Here is a 12,978-nt window from a genome sequence, read left to right as displayed (position 1 = left end):
ATCTCTCTAAAGAAAGTGGGAGCGGCTATTTGTCTCTCTACAGGAAGTGGGATGGGGTTTGTTTTTTATAGGAAGAGGGGGCAGGTGTCTGTCTCTCTACAGGAAGTGGGGGTGAGTGTTTGCTTTGCTACGGGAAGTTGGAGCAGGTTTCTTTAAGTCGCTACAGGAAGTAGGGGGTAGGTCTTTGTCTATCTACAGGAAGTGGGGGCAGCCTGAGCATCCGCTGGGATCATTAGAAATCTACTGGGAATGTCAATTTGATTCCCGCCCTGAGGAGCAGCATTGCCTTCTGAAAACATTTTTTAACAAATGACCAAATTTAGCTTCACTGTTTTGGGCTATTGGGGGATGTAGAATTAGTTGGGTTCTCATAGATCATCAGTCACTTACCTGATATTTATTTGTGGAGTTGAAAGGAATCTCTGCCACTTTCTTGTTCTTCTCCCTCATTGCCTTGACTGAACCACAAGACAACTCAATGCACTTCAAGAGAGCAGATTCAGAGGCGTCTCCGGCCACGTCCCTCTGCGAAGGAGACACAAGTGAGGTTATGGGCCAAAGCCGACTTGAGTATTGTCAGACAGTGAGAACATATGCAAAAGACGAGCATCCACACAATGATATGTAGCTCCGGCCGAGGTCACGCACCTTCAGGATGGGAATGTTGTCATTTCCAGCTTTGAAGACAGCACGGTTGCACAGGGCGGCAATGCGAGCCAAGGCAACCCAGGTGGGAGAACTCTTGTCAAATGAAGCACCTAAGGGAAGATACACGGGAGAAGAAGGAGTGGGTGAGATGATGGTGAGAAGATTATACAGGGTAAAACATTTCTTTCTGCTTTATGCATGGCTCCTATACCTGACTGGTCCTCTGTGGTGTCGGCCTCATGAATCTGGTTGTCGAACCACATATGTGCCACAGTCATCCGGTTTTGGGTGAGGGTTCCGGTCTTGTCGGAGCAGATGGTGGATGTAGATCCCAGAGTTTCCACAGCTTCCAGGTTCTTCACCAGGCAGTTCTTTCGAGCCATACGCTTGGCGGTCAGAGTTAGACATACCTGCCGAGGCAAAACCGTAAGGTGAGGTTTTATAACACATGCATGTACATCTGATTCATGGAAGTCCGATCACTGGGAACCCAACCAACGCACGGCTGCTATGGCCTCTTCCTTCTCCGAAACATCGGCACTCTATTCAGAAGGCTAAGGTGTTATGAAGGCTGTTTCGGAAACAGATAGAGTTGTAGCATCTTACTGAGAGATATGTTTTGGACTTTAGTGGAGTCCATACCAGGCCAAAATATCACCCATCAAACACAACCAAGTCATATATTTCTATTCTGTAGCAGAAATTCAACTGTTATCTTCGGATTTCTGGCACAGATACTCTTGGAAATACACGTTGGATTCGCCATGGGCTAATGTAGTGCTACCCAAGCAGAGCTCCCCTACAAAACATCATGTCTTGCTATAATTAGGAGGTCTCTACTACTTACAGTGACCGTGGCCAGGAGTCCCTCTGGTACGTTAGCCACAATAATTCCAATAAGGAAGATGACAGCCTCCAGCCACGAGTATCCCAAAATAAGGGAGAGAATGAAGAAGGTGATTCCAAGGAACACGGCCACGCCAGTGATCAGATGGATAAAGTGCTCAATTTCCTTGGCAATTGGGGTCTTCCCAGATTCCAGACCAGAAGCCAATGTGGCGATGCGACCCATCACTGTCCTGTCTCCTGTGGCAATGACAACTCCGCGGGCTGTACCTGTAAGTGCATCCATTACACTGACAATGAGTTTTGATTCCTTCTATTTTTATTTTCATATGATTCTGTATTACATCCTTTTTTTTTTACAATGAGGGCAACCTATACCACATTTCCAAAGCAAAGTCGACCACGATGATGCTACTAAAATTGGCCGGAGAAATAATTATAGAGGAACTGTGCATTACTCTGGCGTTGTGTCTTCATCGGTGCTCCTGGTGTTATTGTCTGCAGTGCTGATGTCATGTTGACAGCGCCGCAGACAATTACTGAGCTCTGTGGTTCTGCCCGAGCTGACGCGACACTAATGTGACACTAATGTGACGTCAGCATTGTAGACAATAACAGACACTGAGAACAGCGGTGGAGTCTCAGCCAGCGATGGACAAAGACAAACTGCAGCTAAAGGACAAGAGTTTTCTGGTTATCTTGTAGGTCGATAACTCAACTTTTTCCTAATGCTGGGCTCTCATGTTGTGTCCACCCCTAGCCTTTCTTAATGACATACACCATTATTTGGGGGGAGAAAAGTAATATTACCTTCTACGCAGTTGGTGGAGAAGAAAGTGACGTTACGTGTCTCCAAGGGGTTATCATGAGTGCAATCGGGTGACCGGGTCTGGGGCTCAGATTCCCCCGTCAGGGAAGAGTTATCTACCTGAAAGAGGTGGAAGGATAAAAAGAAATGGAATGAATAAGAAGGAGAAGAAATACGTACACAGTAAAAAAAAAATATATATATATTTTGGAAAGGGGATCGGAGACAACCAATTTCTTGAGTCTAATGAGAGGTTAATACAGAACATTTAAGAACTTTCTGTCCGGATCTACTTCTAAAGTAGTCCTGTAAATTATACGTTGTAGGCTTGAAAGATGTTGAGTAATGGACTGCACATAAAAGCCTTGAAAGAAGATGATGTTGGATTTGGCAATAGGCACCGATTCGGCAATGTGGTCTATAGAGGAACGAACGTATCCGATTTGGAAGCAAATCACCAGGAAGCGATGAAATGCTCTACGGAGATGATTGATGCCTCCAGGACATGTTATTACTGACGATCATTGTGAATAGTAACTCACTTTGCAACCATGGGCAGAGATGATCCTCAGATCAGCCGGTACTCTGTCTCCACCTTTGATCTCTACCAGGTCACCAACCACAACTTCCTCGGCATTCAGCTGCATCTTTTCACCTTCTCGGATAACTAAAGCTTGCTAGGAGAACGGATGAAAATAACCAATAAGTGCGAGAAGTAGGGGACGGATTTACGAGATTTGGAAGGTAGGAAATATAGGTCACCCTACGTAGGTAGGAATGGAGGCAGGATGATGCCATACAAGACAACTATATGTACCTGGGGCACCATGTTCTTGAAGGACTCCATGATCTTTGAGCTCTTGGCCTCTTGGTAGTAGGAGAAGCAGCCAGTGATGATCACCACTGCAGCCAAAACGATACCTAGGTACAGCTAAATGAAGGACACAAACACCAACAGTCAGGAAAGAAGTCCTCATTACTACTGATATTGAAGCACCTTAAAGGGCATGATCACCTTATGTGCCACCACCCTCCATCTCGGACATATCAATGTTACAATTATAGATATATCAGAACTGCTCACATTGTCACCCGTGGGATCATCCTCCGTAGCCGCTTGGATCCCGTATGCCAGAAAGCAGAGAATAGCTCCAATCCACAGCAGGATGGAGAATCCACCGAAGAGCTGACGACAAAACTTGATCCACTCGGGTGTGGTAGGTGGGGGAGTGAGTGCGTTGGGACCATCCCTGGCCAGGATCTCAGCCGCTTTACTGAGTGTCAACCCCTGGAGGAACAAAAAGTAAACATTTTTTGGGCTTTTCAGCCATGTCTTGGTAGCATCGTATTTTAGCATGACCATTGTGACCTACCGACCTGTACACAGTCTGTGTTGTATTTCCGACACACTTCTTCCACCGACATTTTGTGCTCCGTCTGAAAACATTAAGAAAGTTTATGAAGGGCAGTAAGGGGGCACACAACTGAGAAGTACTCAGTCTGTTCCTACATGATGACGATGCTATGAAAAATGAGATCTCTATATACTGCACCTTGGGGAAGGAATGATATGGATGAAGGGGCAAAGAAATGAGTCTGGGGCCAAATTCTGGTCTTATTATTGCCCTGAACTCTACGTCCTGCACTAATATTACTGTAGTGTCTGCAACTCACCATGGCCACTTCTTTCTTGAGATCATCCATTTCTTTCTTTGTAGCCTTACCCTTCTGAGGGGATTCTTCTTCTTTGTTGTCCTGTGTGGTGGCCACACGGTAACTATCCGACCGGCCGTACTGCAAGAGAAGGAAAAGGAAGGGTGTTCAGAAACCCAATGATGCAAGAAACGTCTTATGATACATGTACAATGTCTGGATATCAAGAACAGAAAGATTATTTTTTACGTTCTAAAGCGATTCTATGAACATAAGTCACTCAGTAAAGAGTATCATTTCCAGTCTATGATCATTTCCAGGACGCCTATATTATCCGTAGCAATGCCACTGATTTCCGATCAATAGCTTTTATTGACAGAGAAACCTATTTCGAGCATATGGAAGAGAAATCCCATGAGGGCAGAGAAAGGACGGACCAACAGATCATGATATCATCGGACCCAACAAAAGTCAATCACATGACTTGGTGACGCCATGAAACTTTTATGGGGTATGTTTCTCAAAAATACATAAATAAATAAAACATAATAAAATAAAAAAAATAAATAAACATATTAAAATAAAAAAATATACAACTTTTTTAATTTTATAAATAAATAAAAATTACAATGTATATATATAGATACATATATCTATATATAAATATTTTACATATTATTGTCATTTTTAAATGACAATAAAATATAAAATAAACAAAAATGACAATTATATATATATTATTGTAATTATTATTTATTTATAAAATAAAAGAAGTTAAACATATTAAAATAAAAAAATATATACAGTATATTTATTTTTCTGTTTTACTTTTTTCATTTTATAAATAAGAATGACAATAATATATATTTATATATAATAAATCACTAAAATAAAAAAATATAAAAAAAGAAAGCAATAAATCATAAATAAAAATGACATATATATATTTGTCATTTTTATTTATGATTTATTGCTTTATTTTATATATTCTTTTATGCTCCATTTTATTTATTATATATAAATATATTATTGTCATTTTTATTTAGAAAATAAAAAAAGCAAAACATAGTAAAAAAAACTATATATATTTATATATATATATATATATATATATTTTATTCGAATATGTTTTACTTTTTTAATTTTATAAATAAATAAAATGACAATAATGTATAGAGAGAGAGAGAGAGAGAGAGAGAGAGAGAGAGAGAGAGAGAGAGAGAGAGAGATACTGATTTGCTTATTGGATCTCTAGGAAAACCCTCTGTAATACATATAGTACCTCTGGAGATGGAGTCTGTATAAGGCCCATGCTGGATCTGCAGGTTTCTGAGTGCACACGGCGGGCACCAGATACTATATGCATCAGTACGAGGGGGGAGCTGTGGTCTCATCATTCTGTTCTATGATACATTTATGTATTACATGGAAGCGTGTATGACAGGAAACCATTAACCATAGAAATGTCGCTTACCTGAAGCAATTTGCATGTAAACAGGATGTCGGTACTGAGTACAACAACAAAACACTATGCAAGAAATGACCGTAAAGTACAAAATATCCAGAAACAATCTATACAGGGTGCAGAGGTAGCAGCAGTCACACTTAGGCTCTACTGTCTGAAGGCTCCCAAAGATCTCCAGCCCACGTACGTAGACATCATACATACCTGCCCCACATCATACATACCTGCCCCACATTTTCAGACCAAATTCTGGTAAATTCGGGGCATCCTTGAACTAAAAGGGGCATTGTCTGATATAAACTCCACCCAAAAATAGGCATTTTGGGGGTTGGGTTGTGGGTGTTCCCGTGTGGGGTTGGAGGGCAGGACTAAAATACTAACAAAAATTTTTGCAGGTTTTCGGTTTTTATAAACCCCACCCAAAAATAGGCATTTTGGGGGCTGGGTTGTGGGTGTTCCCGTGTGGGGTTGGAGGGTGTAACATACCTGGCGGCGTCCTTGCATGGTGGTCCATCTCCCACTGTGCAAGAGCGCGCACTTGATCTCCAGTCCAGAATGTCTCTCTGGCTTCCCTCCATGCTGTCTGTTTGTGTCTGTTTCTGCTGCTTAAGGGCGGCGCCCGATCACTTCCTGCTTTTTGTACCTGCTGTGGGTCACACCCCTTGTGCGTCCTCAGCCTATTGATGTCTGTCACCTGGTATATAACCCAGCTGCTCCAATCAATCCCTGCCTGAGCATAGTGTTTCATTCAGTGTGTGCTTGCACTCTGAAGGTGCCAGGTCCCGTTCTTTGTCTCTTGCCTTGCGGTATCAGTTCCCGTGTCTGAACTGAGTCCTGTCTATGTCTCCTGCCTTGCGGTATCAGTTCCCGTGTCTGAGCTGAGTCCTGTCTATGTCTCCTGCCTTGCGGTATCAGTTCCCGTGTCTGAACTGAGTCCTGTCTATGTCTCCTGCCTTGCGGTATCAGTTCCTGTGTCTGAACTGAGTCCTGTCTATGTCTCCTGCCTTGCGGTATCAGTTCCTGTGTCTGAACTGAGTCCTGTCTGTGTTCTCTTGTCTGCCTATCCTGGAGGCTGTATTTCCAGGCCTGTCTGAACACGCTCCTAACCTGTTCCTCCCGCCTTCTAGGGGCCGATTACCTAGACCTGTTCCTGTATCTTGTCTGTCCTGTCTGAACACGCTCCTAGCCTGTTCCTCCCGCCTTCTAGGGGCCGATTACCTAGACCTGTTCCTGTATCTTGTCTGTCCTGTCTGAACACGCTCCTTGCCTGTTCGTCCCGCCTCTCTGGGGGCCGTATTCCCAGACCCGCTCCTGTATCCCGCTGCAGTGTCGGTCTCCTCCGTACACTCAGTTTCAGTCTGAACTCTTTCCTATCCTTTACCTGTTTTGCCTCTATGTCCGTTCCCTTCCTTTTTCTGCAGAGTCTGAACTCGTACCTAACTCCTGCTTGTTGTCTCTGTACTCCCGTTTGTGAGTTTGTGGTCCACTCGCTACTTCACTGCAAGTATCCTGTGGGTATCTGGCTCTGCCTTTCTCTTCCTGTCTGTTCCGTGTGAACAGAGCCCTGTCCCCCCTGCTCTGCCTTGCTTACCGCTCCGGCGGTTCTAGCCTGCTCCTACTCCTTTGCTCACCGCTCCGGCGGTTCTAGCCTGCTCTGACTCCTTTGCTCACCGCTCCGGCGGTTCTAGCCTGCTCTGACTCCTTTGCTCACCGCTCCGGCGGTTCTAGCCTGCTCTGACTCCTTTGCTCACCGCTCCGGCGGTTCTAGCCTGCTCTGACTCCTTTGCTCACCGCTCCGGCGGTTCTAGCCTGCTCTGACTCCTTTGCTCACCGCTCCGGCGGTTCTAGCCTGCTCTGACTCCTTTGCTCGCTGCTCCGGCAGCCTTGCTCCGCTCGGACCCTTTTGCTCGCTGCTCCGGCAGTCTCGCTCCGCTCTTATCCTTTTGCTCACTGCTCCGGCAGTCTTGCTCCACTCTTGCTCACCGCTCCAGGCGGCCTCGTCCTGCTTTACTCTTGCTCACTGCTCCGGCAGTCTCGCTCAGCTCTGACCCTTTGTTCACCGCTCCTGGCGGCCTTGTCCTGCTCTACTCTTGCTCACCGCTCCAGGCGGCCTTGTCCTGCCCTGTTCTCGCTCACCTCTCTGGGCGGCCTCACTCTGCTGTGTTTGTCCGCCACATCTGTGGTTCTGTTCCTGAGTCCCAGTGTGTACTGGGTCCTATCCCGCCAGTGTCCCTACCTGCTAGTGCCTCCCTGTCTGCACTCTAGCTGTGCTTGCCTGTACCCCTCTGCCTGTATTGTTCCTGAGTCCCAGTGTGTACTGGGTCCTATCCCGCCTGTGTTCCTACCTGCTAGTGCCTCCCTGTCTGCACTCTAGCTGTGCTTGCCTGTACTCCCCTGCCTGCATACCCGCCTGCCTGCATACCAGTCGTGCCTGCCTATACCCACCAGTCTGTGTGCCAGCCTACCAGTCTGTTCCTGTATTCCCCTGTGTGGGTCAACAGCCGTGTCCGGGGTCTGTCCTGGAGTAGCACCTGGTCCCTCTGCTCGGTTCCTCCTTGGTGCACTGGCGTCGTATGCCGTCGTGCGACCCTGGTCGGATCGGGTGAATACCTAGTTACGCCCCTCCAGGCATTCACTCTCCGGCACGGTCCAGTGGAATCACTACAATCACACGCACACGCCGCTCAGCCCGGGCGTGTGCATTACAGAGGGCAGGACTAAAATACTAACAAAAATTTTTGCAGGTTTTCGGTTTTTATAAACCCCACCCAAAAATAGGCATTTTGGGGGCTGGGTTGTGGGTGTTCCCGTGTGGGGTTGGAGGGCAGGACTAAAATACTAACAAAAATTTTTGCAGGTTTTCAGTTTTTAAAAAAGTTTTGGGAAGTTGCAAAATTGTGGTTGTTCTTTTATGGAGAAATAAACATTTCTTGCTGGTTTCCTTCTCCTTTTTGGTGTTTTTTTTATATCACTAAAGTCAATCAGGAAAACTATGAAGCATGTAAAGTATACTATGATCACTGTTTTTCCGTGATGACAGTTCAAGGAACAAAGCCACATGTTTTTGTGCCAGTGAGCCCATTTTGGATAACGCAACCTACACATATTTTGGAGAAAAGTTGGGTGACCCAAACTTTTAGGGTGCTTGATTTTGATGTAGTTTTTGAAGTGTTAAGAGCAGATTGTAGCTCTGATCCCAGCAGTTTAACCCCCTTAGATGCTGCTGTCATTTGTGATAGTAACATTTAAAAGGTCGGAAGTTCCAATCCGACTAGGGAAACCAATAGAAAATGTAACAAAAAAATAACAAAGAAAAATAAAGAAAAATATATAAAAGTTCATTTTCCAAAAACCTAAATAAAATCTACATAATAAAAAATATATATATTGGGTATCACTGGGTGAATAACTCTCTCAACCATTAAAATGTTTTAATATTTATCCTATAAGAAGAACAAAAATAAATTGTTTTGGTCACTTTGCTTCCCAAAAAAATAGAATAAAATGAGATTAGAAACCCGAAAATGATAGTGATAAAAACTACAGCTGGTTGAAAGCAGAATACCTGGCATGTTGCCAGTATTGCCAACTGGCACAATATTTTCATGTCGTTCCTCGACAGATTGTCACTGTCACCCCTGTGTATAAAGGCAGGACTAAAATTCCCACTTATGCTCTTTAGTCTCCACCATGTAGAGAAAGAAACTATGGACCAAAATTCCTCCGTGTGCAATTTTGTAGAGTTACGTCGTTAGTTTCCAAATGTTAAAAAATATACAGTAGATGTGACGTGTCCTCTATAATTTCACCCCAAAAAAACAGGATCGAGCCTTCACTGCTTTTTACAATATGACCAAAATGCGCAAACCTGCAATACTTCTGATGACCACCAGATGGCAATTTAAAAGATTGATAACAGACAAATTATAGTCAGAAGTATCCAGTTTTTGCTCTTTTTTCATTCCCGCTGCTCCTCTGTGTATTCCGCTGTTTGTTTTTTTTAAACCCGCCATACGGTTCCAGAGATATGAGCCTTTTTATGTTCACAGGATCCTCAGGGGCGTGTCTTTAGGATGTTTTGCGTATTGAGTCACGCCCCCTTGATAAAGATCATAAAAATATAGCACTAAATAAAAAGGCCCATATCTATAGAACCGTATGGCAGATTTAAAAAAAATCAAAAATGAAAAACTCGGGTGAGAAGTGGGAATAAAATAAGAGCAAAAAGTAGACATTTTGGACTCTTTAAAGGAGAACATGATCCACATTGTAAAGCTCACTGCAAGGACTGAGGAGGTGATACCGCACATTACGCAGTACTTCTTTCTTTTAGGGATGATGGGCATCCATAGATAAATGATCGTTTATATTGTATGGTCCTACAGGGAGCAGCCATCCATCTTTTTAAGTCATCTTCTTCTGTGTCGTAAAATGAGATAAGCATGGCCTCCATGACCTCACATTTTCACTCCATTATCCCCTCTCCCGCACCTGTCTCCCGTGGGAAAGGGGTGAATAAGTGATTCACAAAGAAGGAGGATTTTAAGTGGTGTGCTCATTTTTATTTCGTCCTAGCCCACCCACTATATGCCAATGCATTCGCCCCCCAAAATATCAGAAAGGCCTGAAAGAAAACATAGGCCCTAAAAGAACAGCTATGGGCAACCAAGCTCATAGCAACCAATCACAATTCAGCTTTCATTTCCTAAACAGCTCTGGTGAAATGAAAGCTGCGCTGTGATTGGTTGCTATTGGCAATAAAGACAGTTTTACTGCTAGATAATGCTGCCATATTGTTGTAGATAAGGCCTGAAGGAAACCATGTCTTTGTTGCTCATAGCAACCAATCAAAGCTCAGCTTTTATTTCTTAAACCGCTCTGGTGAAATGAAAGCTGCGCTGTGATTGGTTGCTATGGGCAATAAAGACGGTTTTACTGCAAGACAATACTGCCATATTGTTCTACATAATACAGAATATTCTAAGATTAAAGAGGTATTCCCATCGCCAAGATCCAATATGTAGTAGGTGTAATAATAATAATATTAGCAAATACTTCCAATTTAAAATGTAGTATAGTTCTTCTGATTCGCTATGCCGCTTACCCCAAGTGCAGTGCATTGCAGTAACTTAGTTATCCATGGTTACAATTACTAACTGTCGGTATATGAGTGGTTGTAACCATGGATACCTAACCTACTGCAATGCCCTGCACACGGGGTAAGCGACTTAGCTAATCAGAAGAACTATACTACATTTCTAATGGGAAGTATTTGCTAATATTATTTTTATTTTACCTACTACATATTGGGATAGGATCTTGGAAATGGGAATACCTCTTTACATGTTTCTGCTCGGCTGGCATGACCTTTTTTTTCTTTTTTTTTACACAATGCCCTTTTTATGCCACCTACGTAGGTGCCCTCATACTAGGCAGGGCTGAACTGGTTATTGCTCATGAACGAGCGAAAAACAGGAGGCGATGAAATGAAAATCCTAAAATGGCGCTGGAAGAAAATCCCAGCTACGGACGGATGGGCAGCAGAGACGCAGTCGTCTCTTCCCCCCTCCGCATCTCCCTTCATGCCTCTGCCCAGCTAATAGCCATCTTGCTATGCTCTGCCGACACACCAATTATCCTCCCTCGCCCCCTATCTGTCTATTCGGGCTGACAGCAATCTCCATCCGCCGACTAACCCTATAATCTCTATTTCCTTAACCCTTCGCAGTACACGCGAGGCATATAGGGCGCCGTTCGCCTGAATTTTCGATATCCCCCTTAGTTGAGTGCGCGGTGTCGTCTCGTCCCCTCTGCCGCTGCTCGGTGCCCACATGATGGAGGATAACCTTGGTCCTTATAATCCATTCGTGACCTTATCTCTGCAGCACTGCGGGAAAGTCAGCGCCGGCGACAAAATCCACAGAACGGGAAAGCCCTGTGGCTCGGCGCCAACACTGCAGCAATTTGCTGAGTCCTCCGCGCGTTCAGAACGAGGAGACCCCGCAAAAATCTGTTTTTTTCACCTCCTTTAAATGACCCGAATTATTAGATTATGACATTTATATTAGCATTGCTATATATAATATGTTTGTACTATATAAAAAATATTTTTTACTAATATTATATCTATTATTATTTGTTAATACTATTACTATTATATATAAATATATATTATATATATATAAATTATATATTATAATATACATATAAATTATATATTATAATAAATATATATATAAATTATATATTATAATATATATATTTAAAATATATATACAATATATTATATTAAATAAATTATATATATCATATATATATATAGATATAAAAGTAATATTAATAAATAATAGATATAAAATAAAATATTAGTATAAAATATTTTTCATATAGTACAAATATAATAAATAATATATTATTATATATAGCAGAAAATGGGAAGGAATTCCCATAACTGCAAGGGGTCGCCAGTATTTCTAAGATATTGGCCACCATTTTAAATAGGTTGCTCACTTTTGGGCACAATTTAATAAAAATAACAGATGCTCATCTCCCGCGCCATCCCAGCTCTAGCGAAGTCGGCAGGTCTTATGTGACATGGTTATGCCACGTGAGCTCTGCAACCAATCAGCGGCCGTTATGGGGCTAATTTTTTTGGCTTATCCGCTGATTGGCTGCAGGGTTCACAACGCAGACCCGTCGGAACCATGGCGGTGCTGAGTATCTGTTATTTTTATTTATTTTTATTTTTACAAAGGGAGCTACTATTTTTTTTAAAAAGGGATCGTCCAGGTGGGGGACAACCCCTTTAAGTGCATGTAATTGGTGCTAAAATTAATTTTTGTAATTAGGTTTTATTAAAAAAAATTACAGCATTCGCTTTCTATAGCCTCTGTGTTGCACTACCTTTCCCTGGCTGCAGAATGAGGTTATTGAGAACCTATCAGTGAGCTCCTTAAGACGATTTGAGGAGCATTTGTAAGTCCTAAATCTGTCTTTTTCTGAGCTTCTCCCAGTTTATTTATGACCACAAACAACTTAAAAGCATGCGCAGCTCAGTGTCTATGCTGGATGCCAGGCTGAATGGTCGCAACGTGCAACCATTCAGCAAGATATCTAGATATAGCAGAGCTAGACTCGTCGTGGGACAAATGGATTATGTTCTCGTCGGACAGGTGAGGAATATGGTGGTTTACTATTTTTTGTCTTTTACAGGGGACATGGGCTTCAGTGGATTATCTTCTCGTCGGACAGGTGAGGAATATGGTGGTTTATTATTTTTCCTTTTCCATAATAAATGGGTAAAAGATGGACGGGCAGTGTTTATTTCAATAAAGGAATCTGTGTCATTATTTCAAATAAAGGACTTTATTCTGGGTGTTTTTTATTTACAATATGACTAAGAGGTTAGTAATGAGGGCATCTTATAGAGGTTTCTCCAATACTAACCCATGGGCTTGATGTCAGCTGCCAATACAAGCTGACATCAACCCCAATACTATTACTCCACTTGCCAACACATCAGGACCAAGTGGGAAGAGCAGAGGCTAAGCGCCAGAAT

The 12,978-nt window shown here is 42.9% G+C and overlaps 1 protein-coding gene across 1 annotated transcript in view; it reads right to left on the bottom strand.

Moving 5' to 3' along the window:
* ATP1A3 (ATPase Na+/K+ transporting subunit alpha 3) overlaps window positions 1-12,978 on the bottom strand; it is a 148,334-nt gene that overhangs the window by 15,184 nt on the left and 120,172 nt on the right. Inside the window, exons 2-11 of the mRNA XM_073655890.1 lie at window positions 3,977-4,096; window positions 3,680-3,739; window positions 3,387-3,590; window positions 3,120-3,233; window positions 2,845-2,979; window positions 2,305-2,422; window positions 1,496-1,764; window positions 860-1,058; window positions 649-758; window positions 391-525 (exon numbers count right to left, since the gene is read on the bottom strand). Coding sequence (XP_073511991.1) covers window positions 391-525; window positions 649-758; window positions 860-1,058; window positions 1,496-1,764; window positions 2,305-2,422; window positions 2,845-2,979; window positions 3,120-3,233; window positions 3,387-3,590; window positions 3,680-3,739; window positions 3,977-4,096 — 1,464 coding nt within the window. The remainder of the gene's footprint in view (window positions 1-390; window positions 526-648; window positions 759-859; window positions 1,059-1,495; window positions 1,765-2,304; window positions 2,423-2,844; window positions 2,980-3,119; window positions 3,234-3,386; window positions 3,591-3,679; window positions 3,740-3,976; window positions 4,097-12,978) is intronic.

This window comes from Phyllobates terribilis, unplaced genomic scaffold (genome assembly GCF_046119375.1).
Source record: "Phyllobates terribilis strain yellow unplaced genomic scaffold, ASM4611937v1 Scaffold_12__6_contigs__length_324123572, whole genome shotgun sequence".
NCBI lineage: Eukaryota > Metazoa > Chordata > Amphibia > Anura > Dendrobatidae > Phyllobates > Phyllobates terribilis.
This window is presented reverse-complemented; position numbering and strand designations above follow the sequence as displayed.